This window comes from Carettochelys insculpta, chromosome 27, assembly GCF_033958435.1.
Source record: "Carettochelys insculpta isolate YL-2023 chromosome 27, ASM3395843v1, whole genome shotgun sequence".
Classification (NCBI taxonomy): Eukaryota; Metazoa; Chordata; order Testudines; family Carettochelyidae; genus Carettochelys; species Carettochelys insculpta.
The window spans coordinates 9,008,598-9,032,423 of NC_134163.1; the positions used below are offsets into that span (position 1 = coordinate 9,008,598).

At 56.0% G+C, this 23,826-nt stretch overlaps 1 protein-coding gene across 3 annotated transcripts; it reads left to right on the plus strand.

The window, feature by feature from the left end:
* The first annotated feature begins 702 nt into the window (after window positions 1-702).
* HDGFL2 (HDGF like 2) lies at window positions 703-23,176 on the plus strand. Of its 3 annotated transcripts, none has more exons than XM_074978437.1 (16): window positions 703-848; window positions 5,195-5,271; window positions 5,357-5,495; window positions 8,435-8,623; window positions 9,196-9,312; window positions 10,796-10,867; window positions 11,383-11,524; window positions 11,709-11,784; window positions 13,810-14,095; window positions 16,389-16,486; window positions 17,594-17,664; window positions 18,114-18,184; window positions 19,601-19,702; window positions 19,790-20,000; window positions 21,426-21,552; window positions 21,911-23,176. In XM_074978437.1, exons 1-16 carry the CDS (start codon window positions 777-779, stop codon window positions 22,005-22,007), a joined length of 1,947 nt encoding a protein of 648 aa, XP_074834538.1. In that variant the 5' UTR covers window positions 703-776; the 3' UTR covers window positions 22,008-23,176. The 3 variants fall into 3 exon arrangements, with proteins under 3 accessions (XP_074834538.1, XP_074834539.1, XP_074834540.1); XM_074978438.1 differs by having other exon boundaries at window positions 16,395-16,486; XM_074978439.1 differs by lacking the exons at window positions 13,810-14,095; window positions 16,389-16,486.
* The last annotated feature ends 650 nt before the right edge of the window (window positions 23,177-23,826 follow it).

The window sequence follows — 23,826 nt, forward strand, 5'->3', positions numbered from 1 at the left end:
TTCTCTAGATCTGCTGGAAACGCTCCTCCTAATGCACCCCAATACGCTGTTAGCCTTCTTGGCTACAAGGGCACCCTGGTGACTCATATCCAGCCTCTCATCCACTGTAATCCCCAGGTCCTTTTCTGCTGCCCTGCTACTCAGCCAGTCGGTCCCCAGCCTGTAACCGTGCTTAGGATTGTATCGTCCCCCTCATGCCCCATCTAGCCCCCAGACCCCCATGCCCCTATCCTCCCCGCCATGGCCTATATAGCCCCCAGACCCCTCCCCATGCCCCATCTAGCCCCCAGACCCCCATGCCCCTATCCTCCCCCCCATGGCCTATATAGCCCCCAGACCCCTCCCCATGCCCCATCTAGCCCCCAGACCCCCACCCCCCATGGCGTATAGAGGCCCCGGCCCCTCCCCCATACCCCGTTTATACCCCCCATGCCCCACCCTCCCCCCTTGGCCCCTCCCCCACACACCTATCCTCTCGACGCACCTCCCTGGCGTCACACCCCTCCACTACCCCCCCCACCGCCCCGCGTGCCCCGACAGCGGCCCAATCCCGTTACTCCCCAGGCCCCACCCCGAGTCTCGATTGGCGGGCGCGGGCGAGGAGCAGGCGCCGGGGCCAGTGCGCTGCGGGCGTGCGGAGTGGCGGGGTGGGACATCCTGCGGGCCCAGGGCCAGTCTCCTGCCGCCCTCCCGCCCCCCGCTTCCCCGGCGGTGCCAGCGGCCTGGGCCTGTGCTGCGGCCTGTCCCCTCCCCCTCCCCGGAGCCCCGGCCCCGCCATGCCGCACTGCTTCAAGCCCGGAGACCTCGTCTTCGCCAAGATGAAGGGGTACCCGCACTGGCCGGCCCGGGTGAGAGCCCAGCCCGGGGGCGCGGGGAGCCCCCGTCACTGTCCGTGTCCCAGTCCCAGCGGGAGCCCCCCAGCCCTGGGGGAGGGAGAGCGGGGTACCCCTAACCCCAGAGGGAGCCCCCCAACCCCAGCCCCGGGGGAGGGAGAGTGGGGTACCCCTAACCCCAGAGGGAGCCCCCCAACCCCAGCCCTGGGGGAGGGAGAGCGGGGTACCCCTAACCCCAGAGGGAGCCCCCCAACCCCAGCCCCGGGGGAGGGAGAGCGGGGTACCCCAACCCCAGGGGGAGCCCCCCAACCCCAGCCCTGGGGGAGGGAGAGCGGGGTACCCCAACCCCAGGGGGAGCCCCCCAGCCCCGGGGGAGGCAGAGCGGGGTACCTCTAACCCCAGAGGGAGCCCCCCAACCCCAGCCCTGGGGGAGGGAGAGCGGGGTACCCCTAACCCCAGAGGGAGCCCCCCAACCCCAGCCCCGGGGGAGGGAGAGCGGGGTACCCCAACCCCAGGGGGAGCCCCCCAGCCCCGGGGGAGGCAGAGCGGGGTACCCCTAACCCCAGAGGGAGCCCCCCAACCCCAGCCCTGGGGGAGGGAGAGCGGGGTACCCCTAACCCCAGAGGGAGCCCCCCAACCCCAGCCCTGGGGGAGGGAGAGCGGGGTACCCCTAACCCCAGAGGGAGCCCCCCAACCCCAGCCCCGGGGGAGGGAGAGCGGGGTACCCCAACCCCAGGGGGAGCCCCCCAGCCCCGGGGGAGGCAGAGCGGGGTACCCCTAACCCCAGAGGGAGCCCCCCAACCCCAGCCCTGGGGGAGGGAGAGCGGGGTACCCCTAACCCCAGAGGGAGCCCCCCAACCCCAGCCCCGGGGGAGGGAGAGCGGGGGTACCCCTAACCCCAGGGAGAGCCCCCCAGCCCCGGGGGAGGCAGAGCGGGGTACCTCTAACCCCAGGGGGAGCCCCCCAGCCCCGGGGGAGGCAGAGCGGGGTACCTCTAACTCCAGGGGGAGCCCCCCAGCCCCGGGGGAGGCAGAGCGGGGTACCTCTAACCCCAGGGGGAGCCCCCCCGGCCCCGGGGGAGGCAGAGCGGGGTACCTCTAGCCCCAGGGGGAGCCCCCCCGGCCCCGGGGGAGGGAGAGCGGGGGTACCTCTAACCCCAGGGGAGCCGCCTCGGCCCTGGGGGAGGGAGAGTGGGGGTACCTCTAACCCCAGGGGGAGCCCCCCAGCCCTGGGGGAGGGAAAGTGGAGACCTCCTAGCCCTGAGGGAGAGAGCAGGGGACCCTCTTGCTCCAGCAGGAGCCCCCCTTAACTCCAGCCCTCGGGGAGGGGGATGGGGGGACCCCCAACACCTTCCTCTGGGGGAAGTCCCCTGCCTAAGCCCAGCCCTGGGGTAATCCCCCTAACCCCAACCCTGGTGGAGGCCCCTGCCTAAGACCAGCCCCTGGGGGAGCCTTAAATGTTGCTTGTGGGCCCCCCACTCCGAGGAGACCCCCTTACCTTCCCTGTGAAAGACCTTTAACTGAGCCCACCCCTTGGTGTGGGGATGCTTAGGGAGGGAGTCCCTAGTCCAGCTTGTGGCCTGGGGCTACCCTACCTTGGAGAGGGGATATAGGCAGTGGGTGATGGACTGGGGGGCGGGGGTTGTGGGGAGCAGGGCATGGGGCGGTAGAGGTGGCGCAGCTCAGGGATCGTGGGGCAACGTATTGAGGTGCAGAGAAGAGACAGAGATGATTCTGGACGTTGAAGAGCTGGGATAATGGGGACAAGACGATGCACTGTGGGACGTAAGGGGGAATGCTGGGGAAATGGGGTGTAGAGAGCTAATGGATTGGGGTGCTAGGTGGGAGTTAAGGGGAGAAGCAGTATAAGGAAAGGGTCATATGAGGTTTGGGGGGGTGGGTGCTGTGCTCTAGAGAGGGTACGGTGATGGACTTTGGGTGAAGGGGGCTGTGCAGAGATGAGGTGAGGAAAGAGAGATATGGATTGGGGTAAAGAGAGAGGGGATCCAGGGTGACAGTTTGCAGCAATGGTAGTCAATTTTTTTTTATTTTTTTTTTTAAAGATCCTGATACCAGAGAAAATATTTCTTTTTTAAAAAGTAGCCATGACAATAATAGTAAATAGAAAGATTTTGAGATGTATTCAAAAACATCTGGCTCTCTGGATTTGGCCTGCAGTCTGCCTGTTGACTGCCCCGGTCTGCAGCATGAGAGGGGAGGTTCGTAGACACATGTGGTCTGGGGTAGGGGGACCATTCTCAGGGCCTAGGGTGAGAGTTTGGTCTGTTCCTGAGTGTCAGGTGAGGGTATTAAGAACTGCAGTGTGATAAGGCTGTAGGGTGACCGTGCTGTGTGGACACAGTGCTTGGATAGGGTATGGATGAGACATGGCCTTTGGTAGGAATGAAGGTACATTGGGATGTTGATGACTCAGAAAGGTCAGTGTGTGGGAGCAACACACACTGGATGGGGGGAAGTGCCTTGGGTAGTGGCTCAAAAAAGTAGAGATGTTGGGTTCCCTGTTGGAAGCTGAGGGAGGGGCAGGGTCACCAAAATGCCTCACAGGATCTGCTGGTATATTTTTCCTAATTCTCCTGTGCTCAGCTGCTGCTAAAATGTGGGGCTGCAGTAGAACTTGATTAGAATTGGGAGGGCACTCGCATTGCTTGGGTCCCAGTTGGCTCTAGGCTGGCTCTCTCCCTTCCCTGGAGGATGATTTCCCCGGTATCTGAGGTCACCCCCTTGCATGTACATTCCCGCTTTTCTGCAGTCATAGATGCCGTAATATTCCTTGGTTCCTGCCTAGGAGCTATGCCCAGGCATAGGGCCCTACCAAATTCATGGCCACGAAAATGCATCGTGGACTGTGAGCTTTGGTCTCCCATTGTGAAATCTGGTCGTGTGGGTGCTTTTACCCTAGACTGTGCAGATTTCATGGGGGACACCAGTGTTTCTCAAACTGGGGATCCTGACCCAAAATGGGCTTTCAGCGGGGTCACAAGGTTCTTTCAGGAGGATACAGTTATCGTCGTCTTTACTCCTGCACTGCCTTCAGAGTTGGGCGGCCAGAAAGCGGAGGCTGTTCGCCAGGCAGCACCCTACCAACAGCAGTGCAGAAGTAAGGAATAGCAGTACCGTATCATGCCACCCTTACCTCTGTGCTGCTGCCTTCAGAACTGGGTAGCTGGACAGTGATGGGAGCTCAGTAAGGGCTCAGCTCTGCAGGTATACAATCCCCTACTATGCCACCCTTACGTCTGTGCTACTGCTGGCAGCAGCTCTGCCTTCAGAGCTGGGCTCTCAGCCAGCAGCCGCCACCCTTCAGCTCTAAAGGCAGCACCACCACAAGCAGCAGTGCAAAAGTAAGGGTTTTACAGTTTGAACCTCTCTAGTCCAGCAACGTCCATAATCCAACATGATTTTAGTTAGCTGGATGACCGCTTATCATGGGTGTGGCCAAGCTTCTCATAAAGTTTACAGCCACCAGTCCTGGCTGTCAGTGTTCTGTGCTGTTGTTTAGCTGTAATTTACACTTCAGTGTTTACTAAGAGCCCAGTAAACAGTGGAGATGTTAGTAATGTGCTAAACAATATTGATCTCCCATAGTTCTGCAAATTCTCTCGTTCGGCGCTGATCTGGTACCGATGGTGTTCAACCTGTAGTACCACAATCCTCCTACAATAACCATGTGACTCCCACCCCCAGCTCCTTTTTGGATCAGGACCCCTCCAATTATAACACTGTGAAATTTCAGATTTAAATAGCTGAAATCGGGCAATTCGTGATTTTTAAAATCCTGTGACTGTGGAATTGATCAAAATGGACCATGAATGTTGTAAGTCCTTATCCATGTGCAAGTGGCTGACGGGTACAGGAACCAGAGGGAGGTGTAGGAAGGCAGAGTTTCCTATGCATTGAAAGCCAATTGCCTCAGGCCTCATTGGCTCCTAGCAGCTTGGGCTTTTCAGGAAGGAAGGTTTCAGGCCACCTGCTGGAGAAATCTTCCTCTTTCTAAGTAGAGCTAGATGGGATTCTTCTGGGAGTCCTCCTTCCATTGTGCCCTGTCTGGTGGCTCCCCACGTATGAAGAGCTCATAATCTATGCTGATTCCCAGCCTCAAAGAGACTGAATGCAAGTCTTAGAATAGAGCTCTCGCAACACCGCAGCTGGAGCGGTTCCCTGTGTGGCCATGAAAATGGCCTTAGAATTCAGCGTGTAAAAGGCTCCCTTTCTCTCTGCGTGTGCGTGTGCGTGTGCGTGTGTGTATGAAGCCCCCAGATTTGTCTCTGTATCTTAGCTGCCTCCTGATGCTGCACCTGATCTGCTGTCTCTGACCACTACCTGCTTTGTGCTTCCTTTCAGATTGATGACATAGCGGACGGCGCAGTGAAACCCCCGCCGAACAAGTACCCCATCTTCTTTTTTGGGACGCATGAGACGTAAGCCCCACTGTCCACGTGATTTCCTTGCCGTTGCCCGCGTCCCAGCTGCCTGCGACTTGACCTGTGCTTTGTTTTCCCCCAGAGCCTTTTTGGGACCTAAGGACCTGTTCCCTTATGACAAGTACAAGGACAAATACGGGAAGCCAAACAAGCGGAAAGGCTTCAATGAAGGATTGTGGGAAATCCAGAACAACCCCCATGCCAGTTACAGTGCCCCTCCGGTGAGTCTCAGAGCTGGCCTTGCCTCCTTTTCCCGCTGCCTGCCCCTGTGGTGCTGGAAAGCTGCTCTGTCAAAAATCTCCTTTGTTGGAAGCAAAATAAGTTTTACAAGTAACGAACGCTCCTCACACCTGCATTACATATGCCTAATCCAAGGCCAGATCTACACTAGACCTTGAAGTCCAATGAGGATATGCAGTTCTCGCTATGGCAGTTGCGTAGCTGGAATAGACTTATCTACAATTGACTTACCTGGCTATCTTCACTGTGGGAGGCCGATGACGGGAGACTCTCCCTATGACCTCCCTTACGCCTCACGAGATTGAGGAGTACAAGGGTCGACTGTCAACCCCTGACCGGGTCAGTCTTCCTGGTAGTGAAGACATAACCCGAAGCACAGAGTTTAAATGACTTGTTCAAAGTCCCAGAGGAAATTTGTGCTGGAGCAAGAATTAGAACTGGAGAGTTCCTGACTTCCAGTCCTGTGCTCAAGCTGTCAGACAAGATCAGTGTCTTCACTGGCATGCGAACATCTGAACCAAAGGCCACTGAAGTCACTAGTGTTGTGCCAAGTATCAGAGAGCGAGCCATGTTAGTCTGTAGCTTTGAGAACAAGAAGTCCTGTAGCACCTTATAGACTAACAGATATTTTGGAGCACAAGCTTTCGTGGGCAAAGACCTGCTCCATCAGATGCATGAGATCTGATGAAGTGGGTCTTTGCCCATGAAAGCTTGTGCTCCAAAATATCTGTTAGTCTAGTGTTGTGCCATGGACTTCAATGAGCTTTGGATCCAACTTGGAGAAGACTGTTTACAGTCCAGTGTTTGTGTATGAAGGGCATTACACATAATTGAATGTATTATCCAGTGATTTTTGTAGAGACAGAGGAAGGCTTTAAGATGGGACATATCTAAGATGGCTTAGAGGAAGACCATTTCAGACAAAGGGTATCCCCAAATGGCTGGATACAAGGGCATAGGTATAGGGTGAGAGGATTCCATGGAAAGTTTTGAGAGTCACTTAACATTCGAGACAGAGATTACTGAGAAATCCTTGAATGTAAGAGATGATGGGGTGACACAGTCCTGGCGTCTGGAGCCAGGAGGCTCTTCTGGAACTTCCTGAAGTTCACAGAGCAGGGTTGTCAGAAGCCGTAAGAGATCTGCTGTAGTCAAGGTGGCTGTTGATTAAGGCAGATTATCGGTTAAGTATTTCAACAGAAATGGGCTTGAGGGAAAGATGAACTTTGGCATTGTAAAGGAGGTGGCTCCAGAGAAGAAGAAAAACTTGGAGTCGAATGGCTTCGAGATTTTAACTCTTGGGAGCAAAGTTAAGGAGAATGTGAAGGGCATTAAAGCCATAGAGCAAAAAGGCCTTTTTACTGGGAGGGAAGAATTCCAGTAGCAGGAAACCGGAGAAGTGGGAGATCATGTCAAGGAAAATAGGGAATTCTGTCATTGTCAGCTTTGATGTGCATGCTTGAAGTGAGGCCTTCGAAGTACTGTATTATAATGAGAAGGCAGGAAGATGTGAGGTCTTCATTGCAGGTGGTTAAAGGAGTTGTCGGAGGTAGGGATCAAACTAGGAGAACAGAGTGCTGGTGAAACCCAACTTGTCATGTGGATGCTTTCAAATGGGAGCCTTTCTGAAGCTGCCCTGGGATAAGTCGCTTGGCAAGGGGAATCTGTGATCACAGGTTCCCCAGCCACCTAAGAACGGTCACTTGCTTAAGAAAAGCTCTAAAGCCAGAGGGAACCAATGGAGAGGGTTGCATTGAAGGAGGTGAGAGCAGACTGCCTTCTCCAGGACCTGTGGAGAAAAGAAAGGTGGAGTTTGACTCACCCGTGGGGAAGAGTCAGGTGTGGGCTTGTCAGAGGAGCCCTATTATAGCACCACCTTCAGCACAGCCTGAGGGCACAGTGCAGCACTAAGGAAGGGGAACCAGTGGGGAGTTGTCTGAGTTCATGGATGGTCTGAATCGCAATGGTGTAGAAAGGGGCTATGGCAAGGGGAACTCAGAGGGGCTGTGGAGGAAGTTTAATTAGCAAGTTGACCTTTTACTGTCCCTTATCATGGATACCACCCCGTGGGGGTTCTAGCTTGCTGTCCCACCGCTCTGAGAGCTGCTGTTTATGTGGCACTGTAAATAATAGAATAATAAACTGGAAGGAACCTCAAGAGATCAAGTCCAGTCCCCTGCACTCAGGGCAGGACCAGGTGTTTGTCTGAGCAGCTCTTTAAAATCTCCAACGATGGAGATTCCACAGCCTCCTTAGGCAATTTATTCTGATGCTTAGCCACCCTCAGGGTTAGGATGTTTTTCCCTAATGTCCAAACTAAACCTCCCTTGCTGCAATTTAAGCCCATTGCTTCTTGTCCCATTATCGGAGGTTAAGGACAATGACTTTTCTCCCTCCTCTTTCTAACAACCTTTTAGGTACTTGAAAGTTGGTATTTCACCTCTTGGTGTTTTCTTTTCCAGACTAAACAAACCCAGTTCTTTTGGTCTTCTCTCCTGGGTCATGTCTTCTAGACTTCTAACATTTTTTGTTGCTCTTTTCTGGACCTTCTCCAGTTTGTCCACATCTTTCCTGCAGTGTGGTGGCCTGAACGGGGCACAGTACTCCATTGGAGGCCTAACCAGTGCAGAGTAGAATGGAAGAATTACTTCTCCTGTCCCGCTTCTAAAAGGCCTGTTAATGCATCCCAGAATGACGTTTGCTCTTTTTGCAGTCATGCTACTGACTTATATTTAACCTGTGGGCCCTCGATCGCTTTCCAGAGATCTCCTTCCTAGACAGTCATTTCCCTTAGAGTCCCCTCGGCTCAATCCTCCTCACCATTGTGCTTAGCTCTCGTAGTCACTCCTTCTTTGCCATGCATCGCGAGGCCTGCTGTTGAGCAGCAACTTCTGACCATTGCCTTTCTGTGCCCCTTCAGCCAGCGAGCTCCTCAGACAGCGAGGTGCCCGAGGCCGACCCAGTGGCAGGAAGCGATGGAGGAGACGAGGAAGAAGAATCGGCTGCCAGGGCAGTTGCTGCAGTGGCCATGGAGAAGCTGGACAGTGATGAGGAGTCCAACAAGGGGAGTGACCACAGCGGGCCGAAACGGAAAGCAGTCGCTATGAAAGTAGGTTTGCCCCATGATGTTCTGTGGGAGGAATCACCTGGTTGGGACCAGGGGGAAGATGGTTACAGTTCCATCCCAGTCTTATGCTTGGCTCACAAATCCCTTTAGAAATAGCACATAAGATGGTCCCATCACCCACCGCTTAGCTGCTGTGATCCACCCCGGGGTGGCTGGACTTCTCTTGTGGCACCCAAAGCGTACAGCAGGGTGTTGTTAGAAAGGGCGTGAAAATAATGTTTGATGTGCTCAAGGGCATCCCAAGTTCAGCAGTAGCCATGACATCAGGACCAGCCCACCGGCTGACGTAGCCAACCCTGTTTACACATACGTGCCCGAGTACTGGTCAGAAGACCCCGTCACAGCATGTACAGTGCGTGGAATCAGGCATGTATCGGGTGCACCTGTAGGCTGTACTCTGGCTGCTATCCCCAGTTAGTTATAGAAAACACTAAAGAGAGCAGTAGTTAAAGCCCTGCTCCACAGGCTTTGTTTGATCTTGTGGGCAGAGCAGGCAGCAGTGAGGGATATACCAGCCGGTGGCAGCTGTTCTGTTGATGTTTCTCTGACTCCAGATGCCAGTGTCTAAACGACCCCGGAAATCCTCCAGTGACCTCGACCAAGGCAGTGCGTCTCCCTCGGAAGAGGAGAACTCGGAAAGTTCTTCTGAGTCAGAGAAAAATAGTGACCAGGTGAGCGAGTGGTGCAGAGATTGGCCCTGGGCTGCCATGGCTGGGCTGGGCTGGGCTGGGTAGGTTCAGAGTAACTAACCAAATAGTGGAGAGGACATAGGCTGTGGCATGCTGTTTGTGCCCTCCCTTGCACCACAGTTGGCAGCTACATGAGTTACGTGAGGGACAGTATTTGAAGTATTTTCCCTGCTCCTGTCAGGGACGGCAGCCTGACTCACTGCTGCCCTGCCCCCCGGCTGGAGCGATTTCCTGGTCCCCAGACTGGCGGGGAGCTGGGAACCAGGCAGCAGCCTGGCTCCCAATTCCCCTCCGCTTGCAAAGCTGGGAAACTGAGCAGGGCAGCAGCCCTGGTGAGTTTCCTGGCTCCAAGGAGTGGAGGGGAGCCAGGAGCCAGGAGCCAGGCTGTCCCTGGTTCCCAGCTTCCCTCCACTGGCTGGAGCTAGGACGATGATTAAGGGGCTGGAGCACATGACCTATGAGGAAAGGCTGAGGGATTTGGGCTTGTTTAGTTTACAGAAGGGGAGACTGAGGGGTGATTTAGTAGCAGCCTTCAACTTCCTGAGGGGAGCGCTAAAGAGGAGGGTGAGAAACTGTTCTCAGTGGTGTCAGACACCAGAACAAGGAGCAATGGTCTGAAGTTAGAGGGAGAGGAGTAGGTTGGATATTAGGAAAAACTACTTCACCAGGCAGGTGGTGAAGCACTGGAATGCATTGCCTAGAGAGGTGGTGGATTCTCCACCCCTCGAGGTTTTTAAGTCCCAGCTTGACAAGATCCTGGCTGGGATGACTTAGTGGGGGTTGATCCTGCTTGAAGCATGGAGCTGGACTAGCTGACCTCCTGAGGTCCCTTCCAGCCCTAGGATTCTATGAAAATAATGAAGGCTGCTGCCCTGCTCAGTTTCCCCCCTCTGCCAGCGGAGGGAAGCCGGGAGCCAGGCTGCTGCTTGTATTCCATCTCCCCAGGGCTTGCAGGACCTGGGAAACTGACCAGCTGGTCAGTTTCCTGGATCCCATGGCCCTACAGGGAGATGGAACCAGACTGCCACATCCTTTCTATACTGGGGGGCCCAGAACTGGACACAATACTCCAGATGTGGCCTCACCAGTGCCGAGTAGAGGGGAATAATAACTTCTCTAGATGTGCTGGAAATGCTTCTCCTGATGCACCCCAATATGCCATGAGCCCTTTTGGCTACAAGGGCACCCTGTTGACTGATTGTACTTTTTTGTACTTGGGTTGATAGGTCACAGGTGCTGCCCAAAGCACAGGGCTTATGGAGCTCAAAGTCAAGGGCTGTTGAATAACGAGGTGGGGAAGGAGGTTTACCTGGAAGGGCTGACCTGGGGCTGTTCTTTACCCCCAATGCCACCCAAGGAAATATCTGGTGCCCTCAGCTCTGTTCCCTGTCGAGAGTGGTGGGATGAAGAGTCCTGAAGCCAAAGTGAGGCCTTTCCTAATTGGAATATGTCTGTCCCTTCCCAGGACTTCACTCCAGAGAAGAAGCCGGTTGCCAGAGCTCCCAGGAGGGTGTCTGCAGGCAGAAGGAAGAAAAAGGTCAGAGTTCTTGAAATGTACTGCCCTGTACTGCTGCAGCAGCTAAGCCCTTGCCCTTGAGAACTTCGCTTTGCCAGCCAGCGCTGTGCTAGCTGGAGGGAGGTGGAAAGGAAATACAAGCACAGGGCAACTGAAAGGAGAGGAGGAGACGAAGCTTGGGATTCCACGTTGCCCCATGGCATAGGAAGGAGGAGAGGTAGGAGGGTTACAAGGTGGGGGCAGGAACAACAAGTTTCCTGCTTGTGGATTGGATGAGTTGGGGGCCAGGAAAAAGGGTTGCTCTGATGCTACGGTCATCTCGTCTGGCCACCTGTATAGCAGAGGCCTCAGCGACTAAATCTTTCACTAGGCAGTGGTGCTGATAACAGAACTGTGTATGAGGGCTTCCCCTAGATGCAGAGCTGTCACTGAGGGGGTTGGAGGCAGGTCTGCCGGTTCCCATGGAAAGGCAGTTCAGCTCCATGCCTCGCCGACCCACACACTGGTCCCCTCTGTGCTCTCGTCTTTGTTGACAGAAGGTGGAGTCAGGCTCTGACTCGGACTCCAGAGTGGATTCGGAGGAGGAAAAGGACACTGTGGATATGACTAAGATGGAGTCGGACTTGGACTCCGACTCGGATGTGTCTGTGAAGAAGGTTCCGCGGGGCAGGAAGCCAGGTAGGGCTGAAGGGGGAGGTTACCCGGCTTGCCAGGCTGCTGTCAGCTCTTCCCAGGCAGTGCTGGAAGGGAGCTGGCCAGCAATCCACCTTTGTGCAGGAGCCTTCGTTAACCCTTATCCCCGTAGGCCGGAAGGGGCAGACTGTCCTGCTGTGCTGAATCCCTCACCCCTCGTCTCTTGTAGCTGAGAAGCCGCCCCCAAAGCCTCGTGGCAGGAAGCCAAAGCCTGAGAGACCTCCGACCAGCTCCAGCAGTGACAGGTGAGAGCCGAGGCCTTAGGGAGGAATCTCAGGGCCGCGGGGTGGGTTTTGTCTGCCTGCTCTGCTGCTCATGTGCTTTAACCCCCTTTGACCCAGAAGCAGTGGAGTGTGACCTGGGGCTTGGGTCACTGACCCTGGCTCTGCATGGGATCAGCTGCTCCTTCCAGGGTGACACGCTGGTGTCCATTCTCAGTCGTCAGATGGGGCAGGGAATCTCTGTGTGGAGCGAGGGAGTCCTGGCTTGCGGAGTAGTGTCTGGCTGAGTTCAATTCTTTGCTCTGCCACAGACTTGCTATTTGCCTGGTCTCCCTCTAGCTCAGTTTCCCCATCTGTGAAAATGGGAACAAAATTACACACCTCCGTCCCCTGGGGGTGTTCTGAGGACTTATCTGCTGCAAGTTGAGAGAGTCTGTCTGTGTGTCTGATAGTCTGTTTGTCCAGGCGCTCCTCCTAAACGGTAAGAACTAGGATCACCAAATTTGATAGGCAGCTTCCTCTTAGCATAACCTAAAGCGAGGCTGGGGTTTGGTGTGCCTGGATGGATCGTTTCTTATCAAATGGAAAGGGAGGGTGATAGCAGGGATAGTTATACTCATCAGTGACCACAGGGGGGCAGCAAGCACAGGTGACAGTTAGACCCCACAGTGACGCGAGGGGAGCAGCAAGTGCCCCTGGTGTGACCACTTCTGGGGAGCAGCTGGACAGTGTGGCCCTCACCCCAGCCAGCAGCTGCCCCCACCCTCTGCCCCTACTCCTGCACCCCAAACACTGGATCCAGGGGCAATTGCTGTCGGATGTTCTCAGTTCTGTGCAGCCCTTCTGGCTCTGCCTGAATCTGTGGGTTGGCTGGGCAGCTCTAGGAGCATCACTACACAGACTGACCCTCTTAGTGCAGACTCTGCGGACTGCAAAGGAGAACTCGTGCTGGGGCAGTGTGTACTGGTTCCCCAGACGAAATTAGCTCTCCTGGTGGATGCAGGTCTCCGCATCTGCACCAGGGCTTTGGAAATCACACCCCTAACTGGCACTGAAACCAGCCAATGCTTCCGTTGTGGGCCTGGTCGGTTAGTGGCGGGGGGAAGGGGTGGGACTGACCAGGCTCCAGACAGGCTGCTCAGAGGAGCCCGTGTGAACTCTGGGGAGGAGAAGGCGGAGTTCGGAGGGCTTTGGCCCAGACTTCCTTGTTGCAGCCCAAACCGAGGCTTGAGGTTGGAGCTCGGTTCCCAGGAATCCCACCCCAACAGCTGGTGCTAATTGGACTCCCCTTGGCAACCTGGCAGAGGGACAAGGGATTGCGTAGGTCACGAGTCAGCGACCTTTGCAAGGTGGAGGGCCGAAATTTGACCTCTGTGGACAGTCCGAGTGTTTGTGGTACTTTTTAACGTCCCTAATAGTCCTCCTTACAACAGCTTCATTAATAGCGCTGCAGAGCTTTATGGCTGAGGTGCTGGTTGGCAGCATTAGCTGCTATTTTGTTAACCCACAGGCGGCCTGGCTTTGAGCAAGCTCCTGGCTGCATGGGGGAGGGCGGCCTGGGGCTGAGCTCCCTCCTCGTGTGCCGATGAATATCAGCTTGTGTAGCACTCTTAGCACTCGGGCTGTGGGTTGCTGACCCCTGGCATCGGCCCTGGAGACTGAACCCTAATGCAGGTGTCCCTGAGGGACTTGCTGGGTGCTCAGGGGGAAGGGTGCACAGCTGGGTGTAACCAGAGGTCGTCAGGGCTGGCAGGCTGCCCCTCTCCAGCAGCTCTGCTTTTGAGAAAGGGGCCCTTCCTGCAGGCAGCGAGGACAGCGAGTGAGCAGCTGCTAGGGGGCTTCAGACCTTGGCACACCCACGTTCTGTTGCGAATCTGATGCTGCAAATCAGCGGTGCCAGGAAGCGAGGCGGATAGCGAGCACGGAGCTCCGTGGCCCATGCTGCAGAAGCAGGGCTCACAGTGGGGCTGGAAGGCACCCAGGCTCTGTTCCCACAGAGGGCTTCCTGGTCCCCTGGTTTCATTTCTCTCTGCTCCGCGCCCCTGCCAGTGACAGTGACAGCGACGTGGACCGCATCAGCGAATGGAAGAGGCGCGACGAGGCGCGCCGGAGGGAGCTGGAGGAGAAGAGGAAGAGGGAGCAGGAGGAGGAGATCCGCAGGCTGCGGGAGCAGGAGAAGGAGGAGAAGGAGAAGAGGAAGGAGAAGGCAGAGAAAGGGGAGGAGGCGCATTCCGACAGCGAGAGCAGCGTGGATGACGAGGTGGCGAGGAAAGGCCGGAAGGGCCGCGGGAAGGACCCTTCCTCATCGGACTCGGACTCGGAGCTGGCAAGGGAGGTGAGCGTGCAAGACCCATGAGGTCCAGGCCTCCAGGCCACCCGTGTGCATCCAGCCCAGGCTGGCAGCGACGGGCTGGGCCTTGAGCGTGGGGGCATTGCTGAACCTCCCCGAGGTTGGCACTAAACCCTTGCTGGCCTGAGAGAGGCCGAGGAGGCGGAGTGCCCCTCGCCCTCGAGATGGTTCTGTCCCAAAAGCAGAGGCGTGGGGAAGGACGGGGGTCAGGGAAGCTCGCCCAGCAGTTGCCTGTGCAAAGTCATTCCTGTGCTGCCCGTGAAATTCTGCGGCCAGACCTGGCAGGAACCTGTCCTGCTGAATGGCCCAGGTGTGTTTGCCCAGGGTAGCTGAGGGCAGTCACGGTGGCTCGCTTGGGTGCGCAGCGTAGCCAGGGAACAAACTGCCACAGTAGGGAGAGGTGGGCAGGGTGGAGCCACCTTGACATAGCATTGGTAACAAACTCTGCCATTGAGGCTTGCCCTTGAACTCAATGGCTGGCTGCTTCCTGTCGGAGGAGGGGGGGGGTGCTGCTCATGGCCCAGGTGAAGCCCTGAATGCTGGTTTTATTCCAGCATGGGTGTGTATTGTGTGTGTTCTCCCTCACTGCGCTTTGCTGGCAGTCTCAGCTGGTGGGGGAAACTTCTTTGCTACCTGTTCCAGCCTGCCGTGTAACAGCTTTTATGTTCCACCCCAGAGCTGGCTGTGTTTCATTGGCCGAGATGACCTTGAGCATCAGTTAGTGGAGGCCTTTGGGGTTTGCGACTGGAACGCTCTTTACATGTGATTCATTTGCTGTAGTTGGAGCAGCCAGAGCGATTCCTGCCCTTAGCCAGGACGGCAGCCGGGCGCGGCAGGAGCTGCAGCAGTGTTTTGTAGCAGTAGTTACCCTGGTGCTTGGCTGGAATTTCTGCAGGAATTCTGCCCGCTTTGCTCTGGGGGTAGGATTCCTGCCCATAGCTGCCAGTGGCTTTGCTGCGACACTTCACCTTTTGGGGGGGGCGGGGGGGGGTCGGACTCGATGACCTCCCGAGGTCTCTTCCGGCCCTAGGGTTGTGCGATTCACACCAGCCCTGGGTGAGTGCTCTGTCACCTGTGACTTCAGCTCAGGAGCCAGGCGGGATGCAGGAGAGAGACCTCCCTTCTCGATACAGCAGCAGTCTTCTCTGGCACTGTACAGATTGCCCTGGAGCGCTGCTCGTCAGCAGTGTTCATGTACCCCTCCACCCCCATGATCTGCCCAGCCCCGTCAGGCCTATGCTGAGGCTACCGGCACAGGGACTAGCGAGTGCTGCCGGAAGGGTGGGGAACGTATGTATGCAACGTAAACTGTGTGTCGATGGGAAGAGACCAAGACCTTCCCAACTGGTTTCACACAGGACAGCCACAGCACAGTCACTAAACTTCCGGTCGTTGCTGCCCTAGTCAGGTGTGAACTGCTGAGCTCAGGGTGGAAATCTCCGTAGCCTGTCTCCCTGTGCCAGTTTCCTGGTGCTGTCCAGGGAGAAAGGAGAGTTTGAACTGAGCCAATCTCCCCCTGCCCCATCTCCATCCACTGCAAGAGAGAGGAGCCATCAAAGCAGTGTTGTCTCGTGGGTGACGCTAGAGGCTTCCTGCCACTGACTCACTGAGTAACCTTAGGGAAAGTCACCTCCCAGTGTTGCCTCGGTTTCCCCAGGTGTCACATGAGTGTCGCGGGGGAGCTGTGGTGTTCAATATTAGCAAATAGCTTTGAGATCTGCTAGAAAGGCACTGCAGGGTCCACAAGCACGGGGCGGGGCTTGGATTGCAGACCCCTGGAGGCCGTATGAGTTCTTACACTGAAATCATCCCTCTGGGTCCCGGAGCAGCCTGTGGCCGTGTTCTTGGCAGGGCGATAGGGTTCTGACCAACGGGCCCTCTGTTTTTTCCATCCACGTGCGGGATACATTTTGCTATGCGCACTGAGGCATGTGTGGATGCGCACCACCTGGAGAAACACGCAGTGCTGGGTGTGGGCAGCTGGGGGCGCTCGTCCTATCAGCTGGGCAGCTGCTCAAGCGCTCAGCTTCCAGGGAGCGTTGGTTCTGTCTGATCAGAGCCTGTGAAAGGCTGGCTGACCCTGAGCAGATCTAATGTCTTCAGCAGTCAGCTGTTGGGAGCAGAAACTTCCCCGTAATGGTGCCGGGCAGCGCACCCCCCACCGACACTGATAACGCGCACCGGAGGGGCTGGAGTAAGCCACCAGCCCTCTCTCCCCTCGTGAGACGAGGAGGGGCCTGCCGCAGCTCTCAGCCTCCGCTTTGTTCTCTTGTCGAAGGTAAAGAAGCCGCTGAAGAAGCAGCAGCTCTCCGAGTTGTCAAGGAAACCGAATCAGAAGGAGAAGAGGGGCCGATCGGAGGAGAAACCTCGCAACAAGTCAGCATCTCTCTGCCGTGCTCACGATTTCTCCTAGTGCTCAGCCCCTTCCCTGGGCAGGGGCAGCGGGACTGAATGGGAGTTCCTGTTCCTGGGCTGCTGGGGAAGGTCCCCTAGCTTGCATGGCAGAGCTGGGCTAAGCACCTGTGGTTCAGGGCAGAAGCAGCTTTGCAGGGGCTTGGTGAGGTTCTTCTCCCCTCTGTGGTCTCTACGAGCCTCAAGGGGGCAAGGGAGGTGGTGCTGGAGCATCTAACATCATGTGCCCTTAACCAACTCCACTGCAGCTGGAGGGTCTGAGCAGCCTGCAGGGCCTGTACCATGGGTGGGGGGCAAGTGACCGGCTCAAAGGCCTGTCTAAGGAAGAGACCATCTCTCGACACCTGCTGTTGTTATTGGGGCTGCTGCTGTGGAGAGGGGACTGCAGGGACTTGAGAATCGCTGATAGAGCCCTTAGGAGCCTGGTCCCCAGGTGAGAGGGGCTGTAGTTCCTGGCTCCCCAGGTGAGAGGGCCTGTAATTTCCAGGCCCAAAAGAGGAATGGTGGTGGTGCAGCCTAGAAGGCCAGGGAGTGGGAATAAAGACCCCTGGGTCTTACTCTAGCCACTCACCTGCTTTGTGACTTGCCCAAATCACTGGGGTCACCTCAGAAGTGGCCTGTAAGCCTCTGGTCCTTCAGCCCTCCAGAGGCTGGGAGCGCCCCCAGTTTCCCTCTGACTTCTGCAGGCGCTAAGAGTTCTTGGCAAATCAACCTGAGATATCACAGGCTGGTCACGTCGAAGGATGCGGCCTTAGTCCCTTCTGCGCCTCACAGTTCCTATTTGTAAGATGAGGGTGACGACTCTTGCCTGCCTTATTCCTGCCCAGAGAGCTGGGGCAGCCCTCTCCCCTGTGTGATGCACCTGAAGTAATCCAAACCCTGCAGCAGGTGGTGCCAGGGCTGGGGTTGCTGCCAGGTAAACCAGGTGGGTAACACTCTGCCAGGAAGGCAGGGCATCTCCTTGCCCTGCCCAGTGAGTTAAAGACCCTCGTCGTCTTCTGTCAGCCAGGGCAGCGAGCGTGACTCCTAACGGGGCCACTTCTAACGTCTCGTTGCCTTAACCCGCTGCAGGCCCTTGAGAGTGGAGCGAGGCAGGAGAAAGTCGGACGTGATCCCAGAGCGGAGGATGGAGAAGAAGAAGGGTGAGAGAGCGGGTTGTTTCTGGGCTTGACAAAGTGTGTGTTGGGGTGGGGGCCGGGGGCTTTTTCTGACCCATTATCCTGACCTGAGAGGATGGGGGCGCAGAGACCCAGTACCAGTGTTGCTCTGATTTGGCTCTTCAGGGCAGAGCAGCTGGGGCCCTTAAGATTGGCTGTAAGACGCTTCTTTGGCAGGCGTTAAGGGGCTTCAAGCAACATGCCCAGCTCAGGATAATCCAAGTGCATCCCCAGCCTGCCCTGCCTTTGGGGAGGTTTGTCACACAGCGCGTTCCCGGGAGGCCAGGGTTGTGCGGTATCTGGGCAGAAGTGCTCAGTGCACAGTCTCTGCTTTCAAACTCTCGGTGCCCTGTGGGGTCCAGCAGTCCAAAACCAGCAGGAAAAGCCAACCCCAGGCAGGCTAACTTCTTGGCCTCTATTTTACATGCTCTCAGAGCCCACAATTGAAGAGAAACTGCAGAAACTTCACAGCGAGATCAAGTTTGCGCTGAAGGTGGACAATCCGGTGAGTGCTGGGGGGTGAGAGGAGACCAGAGTCTAGTCCCCTTCATCTGAGAGCAGTCCTGCTTGAGTGTCCCTGAACTCTGTGACTGGGGTCTGTACCTCCCTGCCCCTTGTGGCACTGCCGTCTGTACAAGACAAGTGTCCTGCTTTCCCTGACGGAACCCTCTGCTCCTGCCGGTGAGCCCTGTACACCTGCTGCAAAGGCGTCCGCGACCATGCAAGATGCAGGGCCAGACAGGACCAGACTCTGTAGTCTTTAGGCATCTGTCAGCTTTTAACCGTCAGTGGGTTGTGTTTAACTGAACGATCTTGTTGGCTGGAGGCCTTCACTCAGCTTTGTGGAGCGCTCTCTGGCTTTCCCGCTTGTCGGAGGATGTCCGGCTATCAATGCTGACGTCTGGCAGGGGTTCTATGGTCCTCCTCTTCCTCCTGCTAATCTCCATCTGAGGGAGCACCAGGATTTGTCAGGTCGTTCTTCATGCTGCGTATTAGCCATAAGGTCATATTTCTGCCCGAGATGGCTGCTGCCTGGGGACAGACTCATTGATTAGATTGGCCTCTTCCACGTCCAACTACTAGAGGTTGAACCTCTCTAGTCTGGCGTGCTCTCATCTGGCTACATCTGATTTGAGTTAACTGGGTGCCAACTTACCATGGGCATGGGCAAGTTTCCCAAAGTCCCATAAAGTTTATTTACAGCCACCAGTCCTGGCTCTCCATGTTCTGTGCTGTTATTTAGCTGTAATTTACCCCACGTGTCTTCCCAGAGCTCACGAAGCAGTGGAACCGTTGGTGAAACTGCTAGACAATATTGACCACTTGTGGTCTGGCAAATCCCCTTGTTTGACACCAGTCAGGTCCTGAGGGTGCTGGACGAGAGAGATTCAACCACTGATACAGTTGATTCTAGTTTTAAGGGAACAATACTCAGGTTTCTCACTATATGGTGCCCAAGGGGATTTTTGTGTTTCCCTGGTCTCTCCTTACCCGTCTTTGTGAATTTCCCACTGGCTCTCTGAGTCACAGCTGTAGTGTCTTGCCTGCTGGGGATCAGTGCTGGATTTGGTGGGGGAACACAGCAGAAAGTGGGATTAGGTGGTTGGTGTCAGATCTTGGTGAGGGTAGGTTGCCTCGTTTAGGAGGAAGGATCAGGGTCTTGGGAAAGGGACAAAGACGAACATGTGGTGAGTGTCATAGACTTTTGCTCAGTGTCAAAGAGGTTCTTCAGCCTCTCTATCAGTGTCTCTGCTCCTCGGCCTCTCCAAGGAGAGGGGCAGATCCTGAGATTGTCCTGCTGCCTGAAGCCTGAGAGGGGATAGAGTATTCCACTCAGTAACTTCCCAGCGTGGTGCTTGAGCCCTTGCCACCTCCTCTGCCAAGTTTAGATAACTCTCTGACCTCCCCTCTCTGCCTGCAGGATATCAAGAGGTGTCTGAATGCACTGGAAGAGCTGGGAACCCTGCAGGTCACCTCTCACATCCTCCAGAAACACACTGACGTGGTGGCTACACTGAAAAAGGTACGATGCCGGCGGGCTTGTGTGCGCGTGCTCACGCCTTTCCCTTCAGCCTGTTGCCAGCCCTGCCTCACTGTGTGTACGTGACAGATCCGTCGCTACAAAGCTAACAAGGACGTGATGGAGAAGGCTGCTGAGGTTTACACCCTCCTGAAGTCGCGCGTCCTTGGGCCAAAGATCGAGGCAAACCAGAAAGCCAACAAAATGGGGCTGGAGAAGGACAAGGGGGATGCGGAGAAGGGCCCAGAGAAGTTGTCCGGAGGGGAGGCCCGGAACGAGAAAGAGGAGGAGACAAACGCTGGTAACTATATTGCTGACTTCTGGGAGAGTCCTAAGCCGCCTGGACATGCAGCAAGCCTGCAGGGAGGGCTGGGGCTTTCTCTCTGACACTTGCCCTGCGTCAGACCCACAGACTGAAAGTAAAAGATGCTCCAGGGACTCAGCCCTCCCTCCTCCTGGGAGAGACAGGACTCCAGTTTTACCCCTTGCGAAGCAGAGTCCCTGCGGTCGTACAGGGATTTTCTTAGTGCAGCTGTTGTCCCTGGCAGGCATGGAGGTGACCGCAGCATCCTCTCTGGTGGCCCTCCAGGTCAGGTTCGTAGAGGTACTCTTTGCTGAGGCTCAGCACAGCCTGGAGCAATGCAGCATAGGCAAGAGGCCAGCCTGACGAAGGGTCACGGACATCCTTTGCCTCTGGTGCCCCAGACCTGGGACACCACCGTTTGCTTCAGGGCTCGGGAGGGTGGGGTAGCATCACTCAGATGGCCAGGAAAGGGAGAGTGAACGCTGTTTCCAAGGAAAGTGCCCTTCTTATCGAGCTTCCCCGGCAGCCGAGCGCTTGGGCGGCCGTCCAGCTGATTAGCAGAGTGCCCACAGCCAGCTGGGTGTGTTTCTGCTGGCGGTGCACATCCACACATGCCTTGGTGCACATAACATTTATTCCACCCGGGGGGGGCGGGGGTGGAAAAAGGAGATGGGAACCTGCTCCCCAACCAAACACACAAGTGAAATGCAAGGTTCAGGCCAGTGGGGAGGGAACTGGGGGAGCTTCACCTTTAGGTGGCGGCTTCAAATCTTCCCCAGGTGGCTAGTGACCGAAATCTGTGGGTGCCTAGTGAGCCCCCATCTGAGTGGAGCCCCACGGGGCTGTTGACTCGACCTGTGCAAAGCGAGCGATTTCCTTGCGGTGGCCTGGGGCCAGGTTCTAGAATCCCCGGCTGGAAATGGGGCAGCAGGTTCAGCAGAGACTAAGGCCTGAACAGGCTCCAGAGCCTGACCCATCCCTTCCCCTCTTAGTGGGGATGTGTCCAGTCAGCTGGTGGGTGGTGCTGTGCAGGGAGGTTTTCCCTGCAGCTGCCGTGCTGCAGATAACTGGTCCCCGGGGCTATGGAGCTCCCGAAAGGGGGAGGCTGTAACTCAGAAGGGCCTGGTGATTGGACTAGCAGCCTGACACCCCCCCCGCCGCTCTGTCAGACTTCCCCCGTGAGCTTGGACAAAGTCCCTTAGCCTCTTGGGGCATCCCTTCTCCCTCTTCCCTGCCTCAGCTCCCTGAGGGCATTCATGGCTGGGAGGCAGGCAGATCCTCCCATGCGGGGGGCCAGATAAGCTCATAAGAGAGCAGGATAGAGGGGAGAGAGCACCAGCTGCCATTGCTCCCCAGTGAGAACCAGCAGTACAAACATCTTTCCCTCTGCCACATTCTCCTCCCGCTCTGTTCCTGCTGCAGATCTGTCAGCCCCGGTAAATGGCGAATCCGTGTCCCAGAAAGGGGAAAGTGCGGAGGATAAGGAGCGAGACAAAGCCCAGGGATCTGGCGATGGAGACGGAGAGGCATCGCCGAAAGAGACACACGAGTGAGTGGCTGCTTCCGCCTCGGGGAGGCTCAGTGGTAGGGGACCAAGGCCCTTCCTGGTCCATCTCGTGCCTGCTGAGAGGAGCAGCAGGGTGAGGGCTGGGAAGCCCCCAGTCCACAGGGCCCAGTAGGCCAAGGCGACTCTTTCCTTCTTGGAGGTCCTGGTGCTGGCCGCCAAGTACAGTGCTCTAGAGCAGCCGCCTTGTAGAAATACTGTCAAGCTCTCTGTCTGGGTTTCCTTGCCCCCTAGGAGTCAGACAGGAAATCCACTAGGCTGCCACAGGGTAGTTTACTTCACCAGGAAGTTCCCAGCTGGGAATAGAGTCCACAGGGTGAGTTTTCTCTGCTCTCCCTGGCAGTGCGGAAGACTATCCTGAAATGAAGAGGCCCGGCCCAGACAGAGAGAGGGCCCGCCTGGAGTCGGAGTCGGCGGACGAGGAGGATGATGACAGCTGAGGCCGGGAATCCCACGTGGAGGAAAATGCTCGCAGGGTCTCGGTCCCGAGGGCAGCAAAGGAGACCGGCTCTGCCTTGCCCCCGTACTCCAGAGTTACTTCACTAAGTCGCACCGTAGATGATGCGTAGGTCTTGTCCCCCTGCCCCTACTGCTCCTGCAAAAGGAAAGAACTTGTGGGAAGGCTGTGCTGTACGGTTGTATGTCTCCCCTCCTTTGTTTGGGGTATTTTTTCCACCTAAATTCTTGTGATTTAAACCAATATGAACTGAACATAAAGGGTTTTTTAATGAAAAATAATCACTTGTCTATTTTCTTGAGCCGCTGGTGATGGCTGTAACCCTGGGGTGAGAAGGGACAGCCTTTGGGCTTCCTTTGGAAGTGCGGTTAGACTCGGGCAAGTGACTGTACAAATAACATCCCCGGGCTCCCACGTTTCATCGCCCGGCAGCACCAGATACACTCTGGCCCATTTTGCAAACCAGACACCAGAGGGGTGGCGCTGTGCACTCCAGTGGGGCTAGGACAATCACCTGGATGCCATTTTTCAGGCCCGACCTGGAGACTTTGCAGTTGGACTGCAGCTATTCTGCGTGACCCAGACGACACCAGCGCACGGTCCCATAACTGTGCTGGTTCTTTCGGGCCAAAGCGTGGTGTGAATGAAAAGCCAGCAGAGCTCTGGCTTGGCAACATGGAGCAGCAGCGCCGAGTGCAGATCCTGCTTTCTTTCCAGTGACTACCGTGGTGTAACCGCACTTTACAGGGCATGTTTGAACTAGAAACGGCCAGACAATTTGCCCTCCTGGTTCCCCACTGCTCCGGAGCCCCAGCATCACGTGGGGGTTGTCCTTTCCTGCAGCCCCTTCCCCAGAACACTTCAAGCAAGAGGCTGTTGGTGCCTCATTCCACCAGTGAGCTGAAGTCTGGGACTGGAGCATTGTATAGTCATGCTTCTTTGAGGGATGCCCCTCCTCTGGGGGTCGGGGAGAGACTGGCTGATTTTTATTTCAAACCCTCTTGAAAAACACAGTGGCTTATAAACAACTGCAACCTGAGGGCTTCCTCTCATCAGCAGGAGTAGCAGCAATCGGTAGGTTTTGATGTGTTTCAGAAGGATCTTGAGCTTTTGTATATGTAAAATAAAAAAACTTGTCCATCTGAAAAGGAAGATGTGTCCTGTCTCTTGTGTCCTTTGCACTGCAGGCAGATGAATCGCAGAACCGTGCGGTGCTTAGCAGGCTCCAAATCCTCCCACTGCAGGGCAGCTTGTTCCAAAGCAACCCACAGGACTTAACTCAGCTTTATAGCTACGATGCTCTGCACTGTAGAGTTTTATGTATAAAATTGAATCTCAATAAACCAGCACACCTCTTTACTCACTAAATGTATAGGATGGCTGCCACCCCCAATGTGCTTGTGTTTACAGAGTGAATTCTGCCCAAGCCCAGTACTCAGGGAGCTCTCCTTGAGTGTTTGTATCATAGGACTCCAGCTCCACCCAAGAGCCAGGGCCCTATCATACTGAGTGCTGCACCTACGGAGGGAGCATGGTGGATGCTCTGAAGAGCTTTCAATCTAGAAACAGACAAGGATGGAAAAGCCTCGTCCCGTTCTACAAAGCAGTAGGGGAAAGTGGGAGGGGGCTGAATCCCAGAGAAGTTAAGTGGTGTGGCCTGGAACTCTGTGGTCAAGTCAGGAATGGAAGCCAGCCCTTCTGAGCCCCAAGCCAGCCCCTTGAGCATGACTCCACAGTACCTCGTAAAGCCCGAAATTGCTCATCAGAGGGGATGCCTCGTTTTCAGACTTGCTACCCTGCTC